Source organism: Alosa alosa, chromosome 3, assembly GCF_017589495.1.
Source record: "Alosa alosa isolate M-15738 ecotype Scorff River chromosome 3, AALO_Geno_1.1, whole genome shotgun sequence".
NCBI lineage: Eukaryota > Metazoa > Chordata > Actinopteri > Clupeiformes > Clupeidae > Alosa > Alosa alosa.
Genome location: NC_063191.1, coordinates 23,935,278 through 23,958,309, shown reverse-complemented (window position 1 = coordinate 23,958,309; position 23,032 = coordinate 23,935,278). Strand labels below are relative to the sequence as shown.

At 44.0% G+C, this 23,032-nt stretch overlaps 3 protein-coding genes across 4 annotated transcripts; all 3 read right to left on the bottom strand.

Moving 5' to 3' along the window:
- Positions 1 to 1,901: 1,901 nt before the first annotated feature.
- On the bottom strand, positions 1,902 to 11,041 carry LOC125292084 (INO80 complex subunit D). The gene is given in 12 exon segments (XM_048239227.1): positions 1,902 to 3,220; positions 3,223 to 3,765; positions 3,908 to 4,065; positions 4,270 to 4,553; positions 4,833 to 4,966; positions 5,852 to 5,964; positions 6,123 to 6,344; positions 6,666 to 6,771; positions 7,844 to 8,629; positions 8,632 to 8,690; positions 8,822 to 9,068; positions 10,783 to 11,041. Coding segments are annotated over 11 exon segments (3,096 nt in total). The 5' UTR covers positions 9,040 to 9,068; positions 10,783 to 11,041; the 3' UTR covers positions 1,902 to 2,747.
- A 626-nt stretch (positions 11,042 to 11,667) lies between these two features.
- Positions 11,668 to 17,962, bottom strand: LOC125292085 (NADH-ubiquinone oxidoreductase 75 kDa subunit, mitochondrial-like). 2 transcript variants are annotated; one of them, XM_048239228.1, is made up of 19 exons: positions 17,563 to 17,962; positions 17,393 to 17,460; positions 16,994 to 17,094; positions 16,748 to 16,855; positions 16,545 to 16,621; positions 15,926 to 16,007; positions 15,452 to 15,582; positions 15,112 to 15,297; positions 14,859 to 14,993; positions 14,656 to 14,770; positions 14,352 to 14,497; positions 14,111 to 14,239; positions 13,814 to 13,943; positions 13,529 to 13,689; positions 12,946 to 13,100; positions 12,515 to 12,690; positions 12,287 to 12,421; positions 12,078 to 12,150; positions 11,668 to 11,984 (listed from the first exon to the last, which is right to left on the bottom strand). In XM_048239228.1, the coding sequence occupies exons 2-19, from the start codon at positions 17,454 to 17,456 to the stop codon at positions 11,890 to 11,892; spliced, it is 2,199 nt and encodes a 732-aa protein (XP_048095185.1). In that variant the 5' UTR covers positions 17,457 to 17,460; positions 17,563 to 17,962; the 3' UTR covers positions 11,668 to 11,889. The 2 variants fall into 2 exon arrangements, with proteins under 2 accessions (XP_048095185.1, XP_048095186.1); XM_048239229.1 differs by lacking the exons at positions 16,545 to 16,621; positions 16,994 to 17,094; positions 17,393 to 17,460; positions 17,563 to 17,962 and having other exon boundaries at positions 16,748 to 16,852.
- A 761-nt stretch (positions 17,963 to 18,723) lies between these two features.
- cmklr2 (chemerin chemokine-like receptor 2) lies at positions 18,724 to 22,155 on the bottom strand. Its single transcript, XM_048239263.1, has 3 exons — positions 21,936 to 22,155; positions 21,114 to 21,147; positions 18,724 to 20,947 (listed from the first exon to the last, which is right to left on the bottom strand). Exon 3 carries the CDS (start codon positions 20,925 to 20,927, stop codon positions 19,866 to 19,868), a length of 1,062 nt encoding a protein of 353 aa, XP_048095220.1. The 5' UTR covers positions 20,928 to 20,947; positions 21,114 to 21,147; positions 21,936 to 22,155; the 3' UTR covers positions 18,724 to 19,865.
- Positions 22,156 to 23,032: the final 877 nt, after the last annotated feature.

Below are 23,032 nucleotides of genomic sequence, written 5' to 3'. Positions count from 1 at the left end.
CTCCTATCATTTTTAAAAACAGGAATACAGTACATTCAATGAGTATAGGAATTTGTCAGCCATCTCTCAGATTTCAAGCAGTTATGAGTGCCTACAGAGCCCTGAAGACTTTCTTTTAAGAGGGTTGGTCAGTTTTCCCCCTCAATGTGCAATTAATCTACTTTTTTCATGCTTTTGTGAACACAGCAGTATCAGGTCTCTGGTGCAAAAGTCATATGCCATCCCGTGTGAACCCCAGGCCATGGGTATGCAGGAGACAGGCAGCCATGGGGAAACGAGACATGAACATAGCAGAGGTGTCACTATTCTGGATGTGGGCTCATGTCATGTCTTTGGACCTCCAATGTCAGAAGTTGTGTGAGGGAGTGCAGTGTGGCGCGACATGGGATTCATTTGGGCTGTGCTATGCGTTAATAGAGCGCATGAGAAACAGAGTCATGAGAAGCTCTGAACGGGCTCTTCTACAGCGGGAAAACCTTCATTTCTGCTTAGCTTGCCTGTCAGTAATGGTGTTTGAGTGTTTCCAGGCAAGTAATATTGATAAAAGTATGATGTATACTTCTGTCAGTTGAATTGTGTGAAGAACCAGTGCACTAGAGGTTGCTGCTTTAGTCACGTTTCAATTGTTCAACTCTTTGGGCACAAGCTACCTAGTTAAGTCACAATGAATAAAACTTGTAGTTTTGCACCCATGCAAGATTCAGTCTTTCAAAAGTGGCTGCTTGCCAGAGTTTAATGGCTATCAAAAGTACTGCCATACATCATAGTCACTGATCATCTTAAATAAATGGGCGTACACAAACATCATCTGATAACAAACCACAAGTACTTTGATAGCCATTAAAAGTACACAAAACACAGGCTCTATTAAGTATCTTGCAAACGACAACAAAGATAATTTTTTTTGTTGTTTTTCTTTTAAAACCTCATATTCAGTCCACTGCCACTCCTGGCACCTCACCATTCCAACCCCACAGTCTGCTAACCTATGAATATATAATACTTAACTATATATGCCCATGTGATTATCGTTCAGTTTCTAAAGCTATACCAATGACTACAAACTTATTGTTATACAATTAGAAGCATTCCGGGACAATTGTTTAAGGGTTTCCTTGTTCTCCAGTGCAAAGCGCCAGGCAACTAAGAGCATGAAGGCAGTGAGGGGTCGGACCACCCCACTGCTGCATCACTGATGTCCTGATGCAAGAAATTATGCTGTGTGACCCAATACAACAGCCCTTTCAGCACCTGCAACTGCTCCTTCCAAACTGCACCAGTTCCCCTTCCACCACGGCACACAGGCCAGGGGGCTCCCCAGCTGTTCCTACTCTACCCTTCATACCAGCATGCATTATTTGTGAAAAGATACCTGTATACCTGATACCAACTAAGAAGCTGGATTCTGTGTGAAACTGGATACATTTAAAAATGTTGTAATAATTTTTGTGGTAGTCACACTTTTGTCTCTTTGCGACACCCATTTTTCTCTCTGGCTTGAATACTCGTGGACCGTAACAACCACATCTGACAAAGAACAGTTCAGCCTTAATTTCACATTTTATGAGCAAACATGTCTTTTCCCCATACCATGCTGGTCCACAACTGGAAAGCAATTCAGGTAGCGCAAAGGGAAAGAATGCAGACTGTTAGGATACACATCACAATACTGTGAGGTGAGTACGCCAATGTGTTTTATTGCTTTGAGTAACCAGGTTTACCTCCATGTGTGTACTAGGCCACTGATGAGGCATCTATGATCCACATAAAACTCTGAGTTTCTGCATAAACCGGTTAAAGATTAAATATATAATATATATATATATATATATATATATATATATATATATATATATATATATATATATATATATATATATATATATATACACACACACACATATACACACACACACACACACACACACACACACACATACACACAGTAGCTTAAAAAAACAACCATTTAAAATAATTTTGGCAATTTTCTGCTGTCTGTCAAGCTGGTCAGGAAACGTCCTTCATGATGGGATTATATCTGTTTCAATTGAAGCAGGCCCTGACATTCATACTGGCATGTTTCTGTAGGGGTCAGTAGAGCCACGAGATTGTGTTTGAGAGTGAGTGAATAAGTGTGTGTGTGTGCGCACTTGTATAAAGGGCAGATTAAAGGAATACGCTGATCTTGTAAATGAGGAAGGATATGATTACAGCTCTGAGACAGGTCTCCACTGGAACAACTAAGACTAGACTGCTGATTGAGGTGTTGTTTCGTCATTGAATTCTGTAGCACTGTCTCTCTGTCACTACCTCTGGAATTGTGGGTCCTTTGAGGGGTGCGTCCTGCCTGTGGTCACGGACACCCGCCCGACCCGACTCCCCTGGAGGAGCTGGAGGAGAAGGACCCAAGGCTGCACATGCACCCCAACGAGTGGACTCTGAGGCAGTCTTTTAGTCATGGCAAAGTTTGAATTAAAACATTTAACAAACAGGCCACCGTTGATCCACTCTTGCGGCATGTATCAAATAAAATAGCAGAAACAATGTTGCTTGATTTCTCTGACTTGAGTCTGAGATGAGTTGAGTTGCTGAGTGAACGGAGTCCACTGCTTAGCTGATGTGCAGTGACCAGACAAACATACTACACACACACACACACACACACACACACACACACACACACACACGCGCGCATTCACACCAATCCACATTCGCTCTTTCGGTCACTCTCGCTCTCCCACCACTTCTCAGTTACTGTGCGGGAAGGGGGGAGTCGCACTGTTGGCACTTGCAGCCGTGGCACTGGTGATGGTGAAGCCTGTAGGGGGTGCTGTGGAGCTGTGGCTGGGCTGCACATCCTTGGGGATGCCGCTGTGGGAGGCCAGCTGGTGGCCGAAGGCGGCGCTGAACTGCGGGAGCTGCTGCTTGGCCTGCGGCGAGCCCAGGAGGTCCCGCGTCGGGGAGGACGAGGGTGGGGACGAGGAGACGGCGGTGGAGGTGGAGGCAGGCGCGGGGGGCGAACCCAGCCCCGTCAGACCGCCCTGGGGGAGCGCCGACAGGGCCGCGGTGGGCTGCAGGGCCGCCTGGTGTGTGGTAGAGGGCGGCGTGGACAGAGAGGTGGACAGCAGGTGTCCCTCCGGCCCCATCAGGCTGCCGTACGGCGAGGGGTCGGCGAGCGAGAGAGGCAGGTGGTTCCAGGGCGGTCGCGGCGGGCCGGGCACCCGCTGAGTGGCACCTCCAGGAGCAGCGGCGACTCGGCCTGGAAGTGGCCGGCGTGCGGAGAGGCCATGTGCTCGCTGTAGGGGGAGGGCACGTGCTCGCTGCTGCTGAAGGGCCCGGCGGAAGGTGGGGAGCAGGCCGGGTCAGGCTTGGCCAGCGCGTGGGGCAGGGGAGCGGGCCGCGGGAACGTCCTCTGGGGCTCGCTGGGCGTCTGGGGGGCGGCGGTCAGGCTGGGAGTGGTCGGGGTGGCGGACGTGGTGGGGGCGGGAGCCTGGCGCGACGCGGGCGTCGGTGGCGGCGAGGGCGAGGGCGGGAAATGAGCGTCGGCCGAGTGCAGCAGGTTCTCCTCCAGCTCGAGGCTGGTGAAGTTCTCGGCGGGCAGTCGCCCGTTGAGCAGGTCGCCCATGCTGCCCGAGGGGACGCCCGACGCCAGCTCGCCCATGGAGGAGAGGCACACCAGCGAGTCCGGGTAGGAGCCCATGGCCTGTAGCGCTCGCACCAGCTCCTCCGCCTCCTCGGTGGTGGGCAGCAACTCCCCATTCTTACCTACACACACACACACACACACACACACACACACACACACACACACACACAAGCTCTGCTGTTCACCAAAATAACTGTACAATTATAATCATGAGTTAAGTTTCAAACTCATATAAACTAACAAATATTGTCAAGTGCATACCTTCAAACAGGTCAAAGTCCTGCAGGTCATCAGGAAGCCTTGGCAACACGTCCGAGAAATCCTCCTGGTTTAGTTCAAGGTCGTTTGGAATGTCCGCTATGTCATTGGTGATGTCATCAGGAAGCTCATCCGTGCTCAGCTCTGGTGTTGAAAGACTCCTGCTGCCAAGGACAGACATGATCAACTTCCTCCAGTGACAACACTACAATAAGAGCACATCCTGAGGACAATTTATCGGCCGCAGTGGATACCGAGCAAGGCCATTGAGCAAGGCCACCGTGCAAGACACTACAATCCATTGATAAAGCCATGAACACACTGTCAAAAAGAGAGGAGTCCAGGAAAACGTGTGGGTGTCTGACCTGACACTGGCAGCGTTGGTGGACAGAGCCAGAGTGGAAGGCATGGCCAGGTTGCCCTGGGGCAGCGCGGGTGGGATGGGCTTCTGCGGCCGGTGAGGCCCTCTCCTCCGCTTCTTCTTGTGTTTCTTGGTGAGCGCCGCCGGTTTGGTCTTCTTGCGCGGCTTGCGCTGGTGCTGGTGCTGATGGAGGAGGTGCTGCTGCTGCTGCTGCTGCTGATGGTGCAGATGCTGCTGCTGCTGCTGCTGCTGCAGTCTCCTGTTGCCATCCCCACGCAGGAAGTTATCCTGCCACAAGACACACACACAGATGGTGAAAACCGCACAGTGTTTACAAAATCACAGGACCCGGCAAGTCCTGTTACATTACCTACAATGTACAAGACTGACTTGTTCACCGAGTGAATAAATAATCGACTCTAAGGCTGAGACAGATCGGCTTTTCACAACTAAAATGAACTACGAATAAGAACCCCTTATGGATTCCGGTCTCTTGAACGAGGTCTCTGATGCGCCAAAGAGCCATTAGCGGCTCCAGATGGCACCTTCTCCTCTAGGGAGACTCACCATTTTTTTGGCATGTTCCTCGCACAGCGGGGTCTGATGCGTGATGTCAAAGACGGGGATGGAGCACTGCTGTCCATCAGCAAACTTGGCCGTGCAGCTGGAGAAGAGCTGCTGGGAGCGGTTCAGCAGGATGTCTTCAGACACGCGCGTTAAAGGAAACACAGAGGGCACCAGGTGCTAAACACTTGGGTTCGCCGTGACTAGGTGTTGAAATTAATAAAATAATCAATGCATCTGCATCGATGCAGTGGCCGACCATAATCGATTGTAGGCTGTGTTCAGACTTTGTTAAATAAAAAAGATTGTTTATATCTTACTACTTGTATTTTTGGATGAAAACATAAGTAATATTGAAAACTGTATTATATTAAAATATTAAAAGTATTGTAAGTATATATACTCTTTTGATCCCGTGAGGGAAATTTGGTCTCTGCATTTATCCCAATCCGTGAATTAGTGAAACACACAGTGAACACACAGTGAGGTGAAGCACACACTAATCCCGGTGCAGTAAGCTGCCTGCTACAACAGCGGCGCTCAGGGAGCAGTGAGGGGTTAGGTGCCTTGCTCAAGGTCACTTCAGCCATTCCTACTGGTCGGGGTTCGAACCGGCAACACTCCGGTTACAAGTCCGAAGCGCTGACCAGTAGGCCACAGCTGGCCTTAATGCATTCTGTCAAGTCAAATATCCTATATGGCTTTAATAGAAAAATGTATTTGATGCATCATGATGCATTGAGATATCGAATCGAATCAAATCAAAGACATGATAATCGTAATCGAATCGGGAGATCAGGGAAGATTCACACCTCTAACCGTGACCGCATCTGGCGGAGCACTGCCACCAGATGGCCCATTCAGTGACTGACATGAGATACCATCATCCAGATTCTACCCCCTCTACCACTTCCTTTCCTGGATCACAGGCCTCGGTATCCAGATTCACATTGTGTTCAATATGCAAGAGTGCGTGTTATGACACAGCCGACTGGAGTGCAAGAGTTGTGGCTGAAGGATACGTTGGAAGCAGTGTTGGGTGAAGGGCAGGGCTCTGTTTCTGCAAGCCTGGCTCTTGGTGCTTCCCGTGCAGAGCCCAGTAGTCTCTGGGACGCCCAGTCGCACCTGCTTTGCACTAAGGAGAAGCACAGCAGAATGTAACTCTGCCCCAATAACAAACAGCACCCCAGACAAACAAAAACATGGGCCAGATAGGATAAGATATTGAGAGAAAAAGCAAGCTGGACACAGTCTGGACGGAGCAGCGGTCTGTGCCTTGGCCGGCTGCCTCACCTTGAGGATCGCGAGATCTTGCAGAGGGCCTGGATGAGCTCCGCCGTGCAGTCGGGGTCCTTGGCGGCGGCGTGCAGCAGGGCTTTGCGGAAGGCATATCGGTGTCTCTTCTGGCGTGTGGCTGCCCTCTCCTGCCTGCACAGGTGTTTGTACTTGTCCTGCAGGAGGGCGCAAAGGCGGGCCAGCCGGACCCTCCTGGAGCTACTTGTGTCCTCCAGAGAGCTAGGGGGCAGCACAGGGTTAGTGATGGGCTCTCTTCATACCAGCTTTACCTCAACAGACATACAACAAAGACTGTACATTCCTAACCTATTCCCCTTGAACAGCTTCATACCGCTTTACCCATGAAATGAAAAGAGTATTATTTTGCATTACCCAGCTCCTTTTAATAAACTACAGACCTTCTTCTGAACCTTGCCATGGAGCCTGAACTCTGTTTCACTGCATCCTTCATACATTTCAATTAGCAATGAGTGTTCTGTAACTTCCTCATCCTACTGCCAAGTAAACAGCATCCACTTGCCTATCTCCACTGCAACTTACTGGTCTTGCATGGATCCTTCCTGTGATCTTCCAGAGAATTGGGAAGGTGAAAGTGTTTCAAAGTCTTCATAGTCCTCCTCCCCACTGTCTTCAGACCAGTCCAACCCTGTAAAACAGAGAGTAGATATATTCATTTCTCTGCAATCAGACATGTCATTTCCACATGATCTCAATGGGTCATTGCAATGTACATGCATAGTACATGCCCCCCATAAAATTACTTATATGCAGTGTTGTGATAATCATAATATGGTCAAATATTCAAAAAGTGTCTAAATTACATTCTGTTCATCTGAACTCCAAAGTTGCATGGCTAGTTATCAAGGTAGCTTTTCAATGAAATGAGTGCTAAATAGTTAACAAATTGAAAACATTGTCAGTATTTGATTAAGTATGTTGACATTGTAACAATGAATTTGATCAAAATCATCCTAGTCTTGTGATGTAAATAATAGACATCTGCCATCGCAATTTCTCATCAGCTTCCTTGTGCTGACAGATGAACCCATTGGCCAAATGCATCTGGTTAGGAGGAATGCAAGATATGTGTTGAATACTGGAGCGCATTGCTGTGGGCACTCAGTTGCTCTATACTGGTCGCTTCTGTGGCATACCACTGACCCAATGGAAAAGTGGTCAGTATTGCCCAGGCTCATATTTTATGATCATCTCATTCAAGTCTAGACTCAAGTATACAATCTTACTTCAAATACACTGATCTAGTCTTTCCTTTACAGCTCGCCAATAAGCATAACATGGTGTACTACTACATAAAATCACTGATTGTGCATGATGCAAATAAACAATATCACCACCATCATTCTACACTACCCATCTACCCAGGCCCATCTGCCTCCAAAGTAATGGCATGGATCTACTACCAACCAATTTATATTTCTTTTTTCTGGCTCTCTTACAAGATAACAGACTATGAAGACCTTATTATCTGCTACTGCTCTTTCCCCCGCCAACTACACTGTAATAAAGCACATCCCTACTAATAAATCCAGTAGGGATGTGCTTCCAATGATGGAAGTGATGACAATAAGGTACTAAAAGTGGAACAGTGACTCTACGTTTACACTTCTGTGGAAAATGTACTACAGTTAGGGTAGTTAGTGTCCCTGCCTCTGCTAAGTGTGAAATTGTATGGTGTTGAAAGCTGGAGGTCAGCGCACCTAGATGAGGGAAGAGATCCCCGTGTTCTTCTTGCCTGTTGGAGCACAGCTGCACCAAGTGTTTGAGCCGCTGCAGGCAGGCCGGGGGTGGTGAGAAGGAAGCGGGCCGCATGGCCACCAGGTGGCGCTGCACAGAGTCCAGCGTGCCGGACAGCAAAGGCGTGGCAGTGAGCAGGCCTTTCCTGCTGAGGGAGGAGCCAGACGACTGTCCCGGTCCGGGCGCGGCGCCGCCAGGGGCCAGCCCAGGAGGCAGTGGGGGGCCAGTGTGAGGTGGTGCTGGCTTGCATAATAAACCCTGCTGCGAGCCCTGGCGGGAGTAAGGGGGCAGGCTGCCAGAGTGCTTGGGCAGCCGGAGGAGTCCGCTGTGCTGGAGGGGAAGCTGGGCGCACAGAGGAGAGGAAGGGTGAGGGCCGGGGCGCGCAGCCGAAGGGCTAAAGTGCTCAGAGCGAGGCTTGAGGAGGTCGGTGTCGCGTGGCAGCGGTGGTGGTGGCGGTGGCGGAGGCAGTCTCTGGCTGAGCACCAGCCGGCTTTGCGGCTTCTTCCTGACTGAGGAGCCCTTGCGTGGCGTCCCTTCCTCCGGCCCCGTGTCCTCCTCGTAGAAGGCGAACGGGTCCAGGTGCTCCCCGTCGGGCAGGGGCAGCAGGCGCGAACACGGCAGCGAGGGCGGCAGCGAGGGCGGCAACTCGTCCAGCCCGTTGGAGGCCTTCAGCGCTAGCGAGGGCACGGTGATATTGAGGGCCACCGAGTCCAGGTGCGACCGCCCACGCATCTCCTCCAGTGCATCGTGCTTTTCTTGCGCTCCTTCTTGGGGATGAAGCCCAGCACCTGCAGGTGGCTGTTACAGTATCTGCGAAAGAAACAAAAAAATTAAAAAAGGCAACAAACAACATAATGCAGTGACCTCAGCCTCCTCTAAGCTAAAGTATACCAAATAACATTGACTTTGGACTTGTTGGTTTGGAGGATGGGGCCTCTCACCTGCGGTCCTCAGATTTGGGGATGGGGTTGGTGCATCGCTGGCTGTTGTACTTAGCCACATATTCACATTGCTTGAAGGGAGCGGTCTTGTCTTCTAGAACATGCCGGATGCAGAAGGCATAGCCGTTGAGTCTGCGCTGCTTGCAGAGCTTGGGGCTGTACGAGCACAATGGCTTATTGTCCACCTCCGAGAAGTGTATGTGTTTGCCCTCATACATCACGTGACTCTTGTCCTTGAGAACATCAGCTGATGAAGGAGACCAGAGAAAAGGATTAACATCATAGTCCATCATAGACTTCCCTGAAATGTTCATCAATCTGATTTTCTGGCTCGAACCAATCACATAAGCAATGGGCATCTTTATCATAGTCCAGAAGAAGTGGATGAGGCTGGTGATAGTGAGAGGAGACATGTAGCAACAGTTCTTTGAAATCCACTTGCCCACTTGTTACACCCCAGTTTAATTTTCAACATACCTCTTACCCACTACCGGTCCCACACTAAGCGTATGAAACTCTAGATACACCGAACAAGGAGGTGGGGCAAGAACCTACGGCAGGAACCCATTGCATTCATATTTTTACCCCAGAGCTACACACATAGACACTAAGCCAACAGTCAATGTTACAGCCCTATCACCTGAAGAGGGGGCAACAAACGTTCTAAGATCAAGTAAGCAGACAGAACTTTCACAATGGCTACTAGAGGTTCTAGCTAGATCCCAGACGTTTGAGGGAAATCAAGAAAGAATCATCGGAAAGTAACGTTTACGTTATATATTGTTGACATGAGGACTGACAAATACTCAAACAGTTTTATTGATGTCATCTTTTGCAACAAACCATCAAAATAACGACGTAAAACAGGCCTAGGAACTTCGTTATCCTTGAAAAAGAACGTAAGCTTGCTGTCATATTTTCTTCCTAACGTTAACGTTAACTTACTTCAAGTAAGCAAGGCAGGTAGCTGACATTTGAATGTTGTAACAACCAACCCAACAACACAGTAAGTTCCTAACTGAAACTATTGTTCCTTTTCCTACATACAGACTTGGTTATCCAAGTCATATTTTTTATAGGATAAATGCACTAGCCTTAAACCAAAACAATAGTAGCTCAGGCTAACGTAGGTAACGTAGCAGCTAGCCAACTGAAACCAGTGCTTACCCACAGGAACTGGTTAGCGAGCAAGACGACTAGCACTAGCAAGCTTGCAATCGTGGGGGAAAACATACTGAGCTCCATTTATGTGACGGAACACCTGTCAGATAATGTAACAGTTGCACTGATCCAAACGTATCTCTCAAGCTCATAGCCAGCGATGACATAACCAATCAAAATTAGAAAATTAGATAGCTATAATCCTAGCTGGCTAGTTATAGTACTGTTAATCTATCATACTTGTTAGCCACATCAAAGCTAAAAACATTGCTAGCGATAAGAGGCTCTAGCCAGGAAACGGACACATTATTTTCATTTGCTCATTACATAGGGCACTTTGCACATCACTTGTTATAAAACTGCAAGGATAAACCTTAATTGTATAAAAGAGCATTTAAAGTAATCACAAACATCTTTGATTTGATGAGTGATACTAACAAAGGCTAAGTAACGTTAATGTTAGCGAGCTAGTTAAGAGGCGCAAGGGGCCTACCAAAACAGGCCTCCAAAACAAAACATTGCTCAATATAGCTAGCTAGCCAGCGAAGTCGTCACCTTATCTAAATTATAATACCGAAAACACAGAATAATGTATCCGTGTTTTCCCATGTACGAAAATCGATGTGTGTAGGTATTGTACTTCTCTATGATGTATAACGTTAATAAATGTCAGCGCAAGGCTGAGGTCAGGGCCTAAAAATACGTGTGACTGGGGCCTCGAGTAATAACTCCCTGTCCTCCTAGCTCAAAGCTGGGATACCGCAGAAATTAAGTCCATGGCTGCAAAAAGGGAAGCTTACCTTTCGTTGGTATAGGCTGAGTAGGGTATTCGCTTCGATTTGCCTGTAGAATTACCTAACACAGTCGGCTACAGCTACCAGATTGGGGTCGATATTCGGTATGTTTTGGTAATTGATCCGTTTCCTATCCGTGAATAATTTGAGATAAAATGACTACATTTAAACGATGTTTACCCACAGCACACTTTAGCCGTTAAAAGCTGCTGTGGTATTAGTTCAGTCCACGGTGGAGTCTCCTCACAGCACCACTATCGGCACTGCGGGGACATGACAACAGCCTACTGCTGAACAACAACTTTATCTACCATATTGGAAATTCAAGTCTATTACAGTGAGACCGACATGAGATGTGAATTCTTAATAGCCTAGTAGTGAAACTAATCATACTCATGCATAGTGCTTGTTATTGTAGGGTGGGGTTGCTGAGCACCATTGTGTTCCCTGACAGAGGGGGTGAAGCTTTTGTACCACCAACCCTCATTACATAAATCTGGTCATTCCACCGAGCAACTGTTGATTCTAGTTTCCCTACGGGTCATCAAACAGTAGGTAGCCTACGACATGGGATATTATGCACACGACAGGGCTATTTTCAATTTGAACTGACAATCAGTGTGAAAATATATGACTACTGTAGTGACTTCATTCACTTAGGAAGAAAGATAACAAAAATAGACACAAAATATAAGATACTTTCATTAATAGAGCATGCTTAGAATGATTTAAGCAAGTGTCTGTTTTAAATGGCCCTACAGGCTGGCGTTTTTGTGCTGTGTGTTTTTGGGCTACAATCTAATGAAAATAATATTTGCTCTTACATTCACAAACAAAAGCTTGGAGATTCGTATAGTACCCTATAATTTATTATTACATTTAAAATAGACAAAACTATTTAATAGATATTGAGTTTACTTTTTACATTTTTGCACTGCAAAACAAATATATCTGACCATACACGATCAGTTTAGGAAATGCATCTGGAGTAATTTGCAGGTTGACTTGACTTGACTTGTTGGCTAAAACATTTCTATTTAACTCTGTATTGTGTGTTGTGAGCATAAGACATTTTGCTGTCCTGAGGGATTCAAATAAAATGCAGAGAACACATTAACATATAACATTGGGTTCGTCCACTGCTTCTGCTCCCTCTACCACCGCCTTCACACATTTAGCCATTGTTTGAGAAGCTCTGCTGATGGAATCTGAGGATGACAAAGAGATGTCAAGGCACTGTCATTCACACTGACACAAAAAAAAAAACAACAGAAACCAGAGTAAACAAAACACAAACAAACCTGTCATGTAAAAATCCTTCACTGTGAGCAATGGAGGAACCAAGGGGTCTGAGAGCAGGGTTTGATTTATGGTCTGACAGACAGTGAAAGGGGGAAACAGAGGCATTACCATAAACCATAATGAGCAGTAATACTACCAAAACATTTGTATGTTTACAGCTGAATTTATTTGATAAAACATGGCAGGTACAGATAATGGCAAATAGTACCTTTGAAAGTTCATTGGCTTGTTTGAAATAGTTTGCTTCTTGCACATCATCATATCGAACCAGGTTTGGTGACACTTCAGCTAGCCTGTTGCGCGCCTCATCTAATGTGTCATAGGGCAGGGTCACACCTGCCAGCTATTTGTGACAGGTAGGAAAATAAAAAGCATTGAAGTTAATCATGAAAATATAATTGACATTCTTCTTCTTTTATCAGGTTGAATGTCTCACCTCTGAGATGGCCCGAATAATTCTCCAGTCCTCCCTTGCCATGCCAGGAGCTGTCACTGCCACATGAGTCTGCTGTGCTCGACCTTCAGTGTTGACATAGGTGCCACACTTTTCAGTGTATGCCGCCCCAGGTAGTATCACATCTGCCATAATTGCTCCTACATCACCATGATGCCCTACAACACAAAGTTCTCTTACAATTCAACAATAGGCAAATGCGGCTTAGCATGAGCAATTTAACTTGCTCACTTCCATTATTGAAGAAATATTTGGATAATTATTTAAATGCAATTCAGTTAGTTTCTAAAGTAACTCTTGCTGTTCTTATCTGTTATTGCCTTAGACTGCTGTAAGAAGTTAGAATACAGTCTGACAAACAGACACATGCTGTAGCACTGAGTATGAATCTGAATTACTGTATCTATACTTACCCTGATAGATGATAAAACAGTCCTTTGGCAAGTCCTGTCTTGTTATACAGCCAGCATCAGCCCCAAGAAGAAATAAAACTTTTGGTGGATTCTGCCTTATAGCCTCTACTCCTGGTTTATACCCCAGATCCAATGCAGCCACTTGACTAGCCACTCTGTTCAGTCAAACAAAAGACAAACCTTGACACAACTTTGATAATTCTTGTATAATAATCCTTGTACCTATATAATAATAAAGCCAAAACAAATATTAACATTTGGGGGTTTCATTTTGTTTTATTGTATAAAGATGAGACATGCTCTTGGTCATGAAAATATGAATATAAAATATTCACAAAAAATGAAAATATTAAAACTGAAAATGCTGTGCATATCAGTACTTCCTGAAAAAAGTAAAACAGTACTATACTGTTTACTATACTATAAAACATTGTATGCTTTATATTCTGCATTGACACATGAAACCATAGACACACAGTTTTAGCTGTAATATGGACTTAGCCAAAGACACAAGGTATTATCACAGTATTGCCCTGGAATACTGTATTGTTCAGTATTTGTTTAAATGGTTCAAAACGCTTACCTGTGAAGTACATTCAACACTTTCCAGTTCTCCTCAACACCACTGCTAACACGAGCATTCTGAGCAATAGTGGACACAGCTGCGTGTAGAGCCGCACCATCTTCTCTCTGCAGAGCAGCACTGCCAACCACCACGACTGGGCGCTTTGCTTGGGCTAGAACCTGGAAGGGAAGTGAGAATGAACCAAATAGAGTGTAAGAAAAACCAAGGAACACTAGTGTAGTTCTGGGGCAGTAGTATAACCATCAAACATTTCACATTAAGGAGGAAATAATTAATATATACCTTACTGAAGGGGTGTTTCCCAGAGGCTATATCTTGCAGCACCTTAGTGGATTCTCCAAGATGGTTGTATGTGTAGCTCAGGTCCACTTCTCGCCCCACTAGTGCAACCTGAAGTTCATTGTGAAGCCAACTGTAGGGTTGATATTATGGGTTTATAAAATATCCACCACAACACATTTAGATATTCTTAGTCATTTAGGTAGTTCAGTCAGACAGAGGAAATCATGACATTGTATCAGTGTATATTCCGAAATCAAGACATTTGTAATTCACCAACTATAATCTATTTTATTTCACCTCTTTCTGATGCGAGCGTTGAAGAGTGGCGCTTCATATCGTGGGTTGGTGCCAACCAAAAGCATCAGATCAGCCTCTTCAATCCCACTGATGCTGGTGTTCAACAAGTAGTTTGAACGCAGATCTGTTCTGTAGGATGGAAATGACAGAATAGGAATGTTTAAAAACTCAAACTCCTTCTCAGTCCTGATATAATCCTACCCTGTCCCTTTAAATTGTCTCGCTTCATGGCTCATCTCACCCTGCCCCAGCCATGGGGAAGATTTCCTCAGTGCACAGATTCTCACTGTTGAGACGATTGAGGAGGTCCTTTAGAGTGATCAGGGCCTCGGCATCCACCATCCCACCAGCCACACCAGCAACTGTATTGCCTTTACATCCTTGTAGCTACAGTATTCAAAAACGGTTAAAATTATGCTTGGATCTTAATTTCAAAAGCTTCACATAGAGCTCAAATAAATCTCTCCTTAAAAAGTTACATTTGTTATTCTACGCTTTTAGGTGAAATTATCACAAAAAGTAAAGGCAAACATGCGAGTACTTACAATTCCTGCCACTTGGGTCAAAGCATCCTCCCATGATGTGGTCACAAGCTGTCCAGATGCATCCTTCACCATGGGCTGTGTAAGTCTCTGCCTTTTTAGCCCATCGTATGCAAACCTTGAATAAGATTTTTTTAAATTCTATAACTTTTGGCCAAAAGCACAAAGGAATCAGTTCTCCACCATTGGTGTAGTAACAGACTTGCCTGGTCTTATCAGAGATCCACTCCTCATTGATGTCCTCATGAATTCGAGGTAGGACTCTCATGATCTCTCCTCCCCTTGTGCTCAGAACAATGTTGCTGCCAACCGCGTCTAATACATCAATGGATTCCGTTTTCCTGTGGATAGAGGAAATACAGCCTTAATTGGGCCCAGTGCACATCTCCTTTAAATAGCATTAAAACTATTTACCATATGTCAGCTTGTGAAATAATAACATAATGCATTCACAGATACCTTGTTTCCCAGGGGCGAGATGTGAAGGCATATGGTTTGGAGGTCAGTGCTCCTACTGGGCAAATGTCAATGACGTTGCCAGAGAGCTCAGACATGAACATTTTCTCCACATAAGTTCCAATCTCCATTGCATTGCCTCTTCCTGTAGTGCCCAGGTCTTCTACACCTGCTATTTCACTAGCAAACCTGAAAGGCAACGGTTAAGTTTGATCTGCTACAGTCCACTCCTCAATCTCCAGCAACCTCTGCTAGGTCATTTACATTGAACATACAAATATAATGAAAGTCATAATGTATGTGCAGTCTCAGGTATCTGAATAAAATCAGTGCCTTTTAGTACCTCACACATCTGGTGCATTGAATACAACGTGTCATGATGGTCTTGATAAGTGGACCGATGTTCTTATCCTCAACAGCTCGCTTTCCCTCTGTGAAGCGGGTTCTGTCACTACCAAACATCATGGATTGATCCTGCAGTGACAGCAGAAATATGAAACATGTTGCATGGCATCATGATAATTTAATTCAGACCAGTATGTCCCTCTCATCTCCTCAAGCCCTGGCACCCACTTTACACCTCTGGCTTACCCTAGTTATCACAAAAACAAACAATGTGCTCAAAGTAAATCTTGCCAATCTGTTCAAGATGGAGTCTGCTAATCACAACCATAAAGATTGTGCTCAGGGGACATGTGGATGGTTAAATAAGAGGTGCATTTGTTTAGCTGTTAAGTTCATCACCGTAACAGAGCCCGGCAGAGGTGAGGCTTAAAGAATACCATAGGGTAATTAAGGGTGCAATGCCTCTTTTTACCTGCAGATCACACTCTCCACCTTGATCACATATGGGGCAGTCCAGAGGGTGGTTGGCTAGCAGAAATTCCATCACACCCTCTCTGTTGACCAAAATAATCAGTTAAATCCATGGTGGCTGATATGTTGTACAGGAAATTCACATCATACATTATATCATCAATAGAGGGTTAACAGTGTAGTGTATAGTTTTCTTGTCAAATATGTACTATTACTACATTACAATGGCAGTTATAAAGGTGTTACTCTCTAAACAAGTTATGACCACAGTCAGGCCTTTTAACACACTGAATTAAATACATACATTAAAATACACAACCAGAATACAAAGAATGTAAAGTACTTTATAGAAATATGCAAAAGCTCCTGAGGAATCAGACTTAATTCTGACAACAAAAAACATATAACACTTTTGAGGAAATGCCATGACTGTATTGAGTGTTGATTTGAAATCTGGGTGGGTGGGTGTCGATCTGAAATGTGCATGCATAAGTAATGGTGTTATCAAACTGTGTTCTGTGGTTTTCAGTATTATGAGGGTTTATTTTTTAAACAACATGTGACCATTGGGTCTCACTGACTCAGTTGGAACACGAGTTCATAGAGAACTACAGTCCTACCTAGCTTTCCTTGTTTTCTCTGAGTCGGTCAGAACATTCCAACCCTTCATGACAGGCATGGCGCATGCAGCTACTGGCTGTAACACAGTGAGTTGCACTTAAGCGTTAATCTACTAAATGAGTAAGCGACAGAACAAAGACAAATATGATTGTGGTGAGTGTAAAAGAACTGTAATGTACATAATACACGTAGTAATACATACTTTAGGGGAATTCTCAATTTCCACCAGGCACATTCGACAGTTCCCAGCAACAGACAGACGCTCATGATAGCAGAAACGAGGTATCTGCATCCCAACTTTTTCACAAGCCTGATAAACATCAAAGTTTGACAAGCTCACGTAAAAATTTTAAAAAACATGACTGACCCTTAAATAGTAAGACTCTGTGGTTGCACTATGCAGAATCAAAGTAGGCTATACAATGAACCCGAACCGTGCCTCCGTTACCTGCAATACTGTTGTTCCTGGTTCAACCATAACAGGTTTTCCATCAATAAAAACCTCGATGAGGTTACTGGAAGTGGCAGTGGCTGTAGCAGCTGTGCGAACTGAAAAGGCCAAATTAACCTTTAATAACACATGTAATGTAATTTCCATTACCCTACCATCCGTCATTTCTAAACATTAGGCAGATTTAGCTTCTTCATTTTGGGCATACCCTGTCACTTATTCCCATTTAGGACATGACAACTAATCCTGCAGCTAATCCTACAGTGAGGACATATGGGCACAAGAACACATTTAGTTTGACAAAATCTTCAGAGGTCAATAAACCACAGCAATATCCTAATTCAGCGTTAACCCCCCTCATCTGCCAAACAAAATAATTGTATCTGGCCTACTTACCATTGTTGGCACTGGCCTGTGCCACACCAGACAGCGCGCGCTTCACGATGGGCAGACGTAGCATGACGCTGGAAAAATATCAGCACAGTCAATGAAAACATCGTCGCTATATATACGTATAAAGTTTATTTGTAGATATAAATTGACTGTTCGTGCTCCGGTAGGCCTACCTCGTAGTCGTATCTTAAATCAAAACAGAGTTGTTATTTCTGCTCCGAAGACTGCGTAGGAATGCCCCCTTGTATTTCCACAATATATTGGCGTGCACTCGGTGTCGCAGTTTGGTGAAACAGCACTTGGCACCGGCGATTCGTTTCCAGTCTTAGCGGTGAATTAAGAGGATTATCTGTGCTGCACTGTGCTACCCAAAAGACGTTAAACGCTCCATTGCATAAGAATGAAATACACTTCAATTGTTATTTTTGACTACAACACTCTGATTTAAAATGGACCGATATCCAGGACTCAGCGGATGTATGACGTAGGCTATCAGCTGAAGTGATGAACACAAGGAAAGTTCCTGATGTTACAACTGGACAATGGGACGAGAGCATTGACGTGAATGGCCTTAAGATTAATTAAGTTGAAGGGGACATTAAAGCATATCGTTATGATAACTCATCTATTTGTGTTCAGACTAATAAACCTTAAATGTATGCGCTATAACATAACTGTTCCAGAATTATACATTATGGGGACCATTTTGAATCAGTTCAGTTGATGGGGCACAGAGAATAAATGCTACACGTGTAGGCAAATAAAATATAGGACGTATACAATATTGTATAAGCATAAAAGTATGAAATATAAGGCATATACATGTAAATATAAATGTTCACATTTGACAGGTGTTTAATTAGCCAACTTAGCTTTTAATCCAATCCATCAAAATAGCTTTTAATCCATTTCCAGTCTAACTTCACATCAATTGGAATGAAACTACACCATACAAATATTGGTTGATTTTTGCTCATCTTGTTAAATCCTAAACCTAAATCAATCTCTTATTATGAAGCCAAGAAACCCCTAGGAATAAATTACCCGCTCAACAAATATGTTGTAATTGATGCATTAAGTGTTTAAGTGTTGGCTGCATAAGATAGTATTCATGGCCTTGCATGTGAAACATCTGATTCTAACTTCTCGTTCCAACATCTGTTTATCGGCTGTTGAAAAATAACAGGAAATAACTGCCCATCATTCAACATAACACTACATTGTTTTCAGAACACATCCGTGTGGAGTTAGTGCTTAGGAGAAAAGACAAAACGTCAAGCGATTTGTCTTTTGTTTGGTAGATTAGGCTAAACACACAGGTATTTAAACACAAGTGATGTGTTACATAGACTTTATTTTTATGTTACCTTTTTAAGAAATTAAGAGAAAGACATCATGGACAGGAATTTATTAGCATGAGTATAGGCCTTCAAAAGAAATAGACTGACATTCTTCAAGTGACCATTTTCATTCAAATAAAACTTTTGATTAAACCATCCTGAGAATTTTGCATTCCCATAATCTTAAAGACTGCAGTCAAATAACTGTTGTGAGATAAAGAAACAATTAGCTAATATTGCAGCTCACTGGAGTCATCAACCAGTCATTTAAGTTGGGAGGACTGGAACTAGGTGCAAGCAAACTGCTGAAATGTTTCAGGCCGGTTAGGCTACTTCTGCAAGCCAACCAAAAGATGGTGGAGTAGAGTATAAAAACGCCTATGGATAAATTTTAGTAACTCAAATGCATGATTTCATCCAAATCACAGATTATATTACCGGGACATGGACAAACAGTCAATGATGTAATTTGTCTGCCATTTGGAAAAGTTGCAGTTATTTACAAGCATCTGGTCCAGTAGTGATAAGGCTTACTATATAAATTGTGAGAACATACATTCAGTTGATTTAAATCAACATAAGAGTAAAATATACTGTATATTAGGATATATTAGGTAATAATTACACTTAAAAATTGGGTAAACACTACAAAACACTGGGTAAAACATTACAATGTTGTAGTATCGTTGAATGGGACAAAATCAATCCAGAATCAAAACAACAACTCACTTCAACAGTGAAATTTCACTGTAACGTTGTATACGGTATGTGCACACTCTAACTGTTTTAGTCAGATAAAGTGTTGTTGATGTTTGACTATTTTGTCAATTTAGGGGTGATAAGTATTCACTCAAATCAATTCCTGTGTCTTTCCTGTGTCCAAGATGTAGCTTAGGCAAGGCTGGTTTCTTCCTTACTCTGGTTTTCCACCCCGGGCATTTTGTTGTCATCAGAACTTGGCACTCTGTGCCCTGTAAATACAGGCACGCACACTATCCCACAGAAAGTAAACATGAGTAAAACCCATTAAAAACAAGCTCATGTCTATTTGGAACAGGAAAGTCTCCCAAACATGTAACGGCTGCAACCGTCTGCTGTAAATCTCCACACTGAGTCTTTGTGGAAAGGCCTTCAAATCATACAACAGACTCAGGTAGGCAGTGGCTAATGGCTGGCAGGGAAGCCGATTTCGTGGCTGAGATTGACTGGCTAAACTCTCGCAGTGAGGTCTTAGTGATGTCAAGACAGGAGCGTTTCAACAAGCCTCTGACCTTCTTACTGACAAGCACATACAACAGAGGGTTGACACAGCTGTTAAAGAACGCTAGGCTGGTGGCCAACGGGAAGCCGGTCTTCAGCACTGAGTGCAGCAGCAGGGACGAGTGCATGGACAGCTCCATGAGACTGAATGTGTGGAAGGGCATCCAACACAAGAAGAAGGCCAGGATGACCACGGAAACGGTCTTGGAGAAACGAGAGACGTGGACAGCAGTGGACTGGCGGACTTTGATGGTGAGCAGGATGCCACTGACACAGATGGCGCTGAAAGGAAGTACAAAGCCCAGCGTGGTGCGCAAGACCACCAGCGTGATGTGTCTCATAGCCGCCATGTGCCTGTCGTGCTCGTGAAAGTTGTTGAAGCACACCACTCGACCGTGATACTCCATAGTGTCGCGGAATATGAGCGCTGGACAGCTGAGGGTGGCCGACGCCAGCCACACCCCCAGACAGAGCCACCTGGCTCGGCTCACCTTGCGGTGGGTCCGGGACCAGTTCAGGTGCACCAACGAGATGTAGCGGTCGGTGCTGAGGATCATCAGGAAGAACACACTGGCGTACATGTTGATCATCGACACAAAGGAGTTCAGCTTGCACATGACCAGTCCAAAGTGCCAGTGGAAATCTCGGAGCACGTAGTCAATGGAGAAAGGCAAGAAGAGCACAAAGACAAAGTCGGCCACAGCCAGGTTCAGGAGCCATAGGCTATTCACAGTCCGCTTGGTTTTGCACCCTGTGACCCATATCACAATTCCATTCCCAGAGAGACCCAGGACAAAGGAAATACTATAAATAACCACTGAAATTATATGCAGAGTTTCTTTCTGTGTATAACCTCCTTTAGGGTCATCAAAGTCGCCATACTCTAAATAGTCATATGTGTAGTTTTCATAGTCCTTTTCATAGTCTTGGTCCATCATTCCACAATGACTGTCACTCTCTGTAAAACAAACAATATATAAGAAACATGAGATAATACACAAAACGGTATAGCTGTATAATAGGATATTGAAAGTGCATATTGCAGTGACTTTGTTGAAATTAATCACATTGCTGTGGGCATACAAAGGTTTTATGAAGAAAGAAAGATAAACAATTTATTTTACCTGTATTACTTGGTGGCTCTACCTTGACTTCTTCCTGTCGAAAAACAGCAAGTCAATATCATTTAATTTTGGTGTGAACCTTGTCATAGCCTATAACCCGGGGCTTGTTAGACCTACAGTACTTTTCCCTATTTAAATTTAGAGGAATTCTGAGAATGAGTGCTTGATCAGGATGTTTTCTCCAGTTTGCATAGCATAGGCATAGGACACACAGTCACTGAACTGTCTATATCCTGTGTTGCATTTCTTCTGGGGGCTCCCTTTTACCCTAAACAGATGTTATAACATCTTACGTCACTCAAAGCCGCTTGACCCTGCTCAAACATCACTAACTTTTGCCAGCATAAAAATGCATTTTCCAACTTTTTCAAAAGTGTCGAAAGACAACGCTGAATTATCTGATCTGTATAATAATAATAAGACAACATAGGACATCATTCTCCAAAACGTTAGATCTAGGCTACATGTGAACAGAGGTCAAATAGGCTACTGGACTAAACCGCTATCCAGCATTATCTCCAGCCTATGCTTACGGATGTTCGCCCTCGCATGGCAATCTCTGGAATAAATGGACCATTCTTTACATCTGGTTTGTGCTTCTAAGTCGATGGCCTAAATCAACCGCAAAACGTGTTTATTTTTCAGCTATATAGGCTAAGGTTTTGGTGTAGACTACAAAGAGGACAATCCAACAAATCGTTAAAGTAGACTAGCCTATTTATTATTCTAGTAGCCTACTACCACACCATCATGAGTATGAACGAGCAGAGATTTAGCCTAAATCTTACGGAGGAACTTATTCTGTTCAGGATTCCAGCCTACCTTTCAGTCTTTATCATTGGTCTGTATCGGCATTTGCAAGAAAATTGAACGTCTTGCAAGCAGAATTTCCGAAGAGGAACACGTAGACTGTTGGTGGATAGTCGTCTTTAAAATCTCAGTTTCGATGTGAACTTATTCCAAATTAATGTTGCCCACTAAATAGATGTCGATCACGTTCTGTGTTGACGCCTGAGGTTGATGTTTGCTCTCCCCTGTTCCTTCTCGGTTGTGGCGATTTTATACTGTGTCCGATAGACTGGAGGTCTAGGGCGTGTTCAACAAGTTTTGCAGCGACGACAATGCAGTCGATGTAGACTACGCGGTAACAAGAGTGGTGGTGACTGACAACAGGTTGTCTCTAATAAAGACGAATTAATTGGCTTCGAAATTAGACTAACAAGAGAACAAATTAATTCAAAGAACATCTATTTTGTAACTGCTCATTTGCACTCTGGTTATTCGAAATGTATCAGACCGTTCCAAAACACACTAAAGGATCGTCCTGGATTCTGCAGGTACCCCTAACAACTTCATCAATCGACAATGACGTGGAATGAAAAACACCTCAAACTTTTTGAAACCATTTAGTCACTAGCCTATATTTAGTCAGTTATTAAACACAAAATCGGAGGCTGAACATTTTTGCAAAGAAGGAAAAGCCTATTGCTATTTTATTTCTGTCCACAAGGTCCATTGGTCTTCCAAAACAGATTTTTAAAAGTATTGAGTAGCCTAGCCTAAATGAAAATACAGGCCTCATAGGCCTAACAACTTGCCATCATTATCTCAATGGCTAAATTCACAATTCAAAGCTGTTGTTAACTTATGTGCAGATATATGACCCACTTTTATAGGCCTTGAAAAGATAGTCATCCCATTGAAAAATTGGCTAATGAATAACATGAGTTAGGAACTTCACAATGTGGCAAAGCCTCCTTTAAATCCAGAGTATGCCTAAAAACTGTAGACATTTAATATTACTGTCAAGCAAACAGGAAATGGCTTCAATTTGCTATACTGGCATGGACATTAAAACAAGCTGTTGTTAATTTTTCCATCCACTGCAAATAAATCCAGAAAATGTGAAAAACATGTAT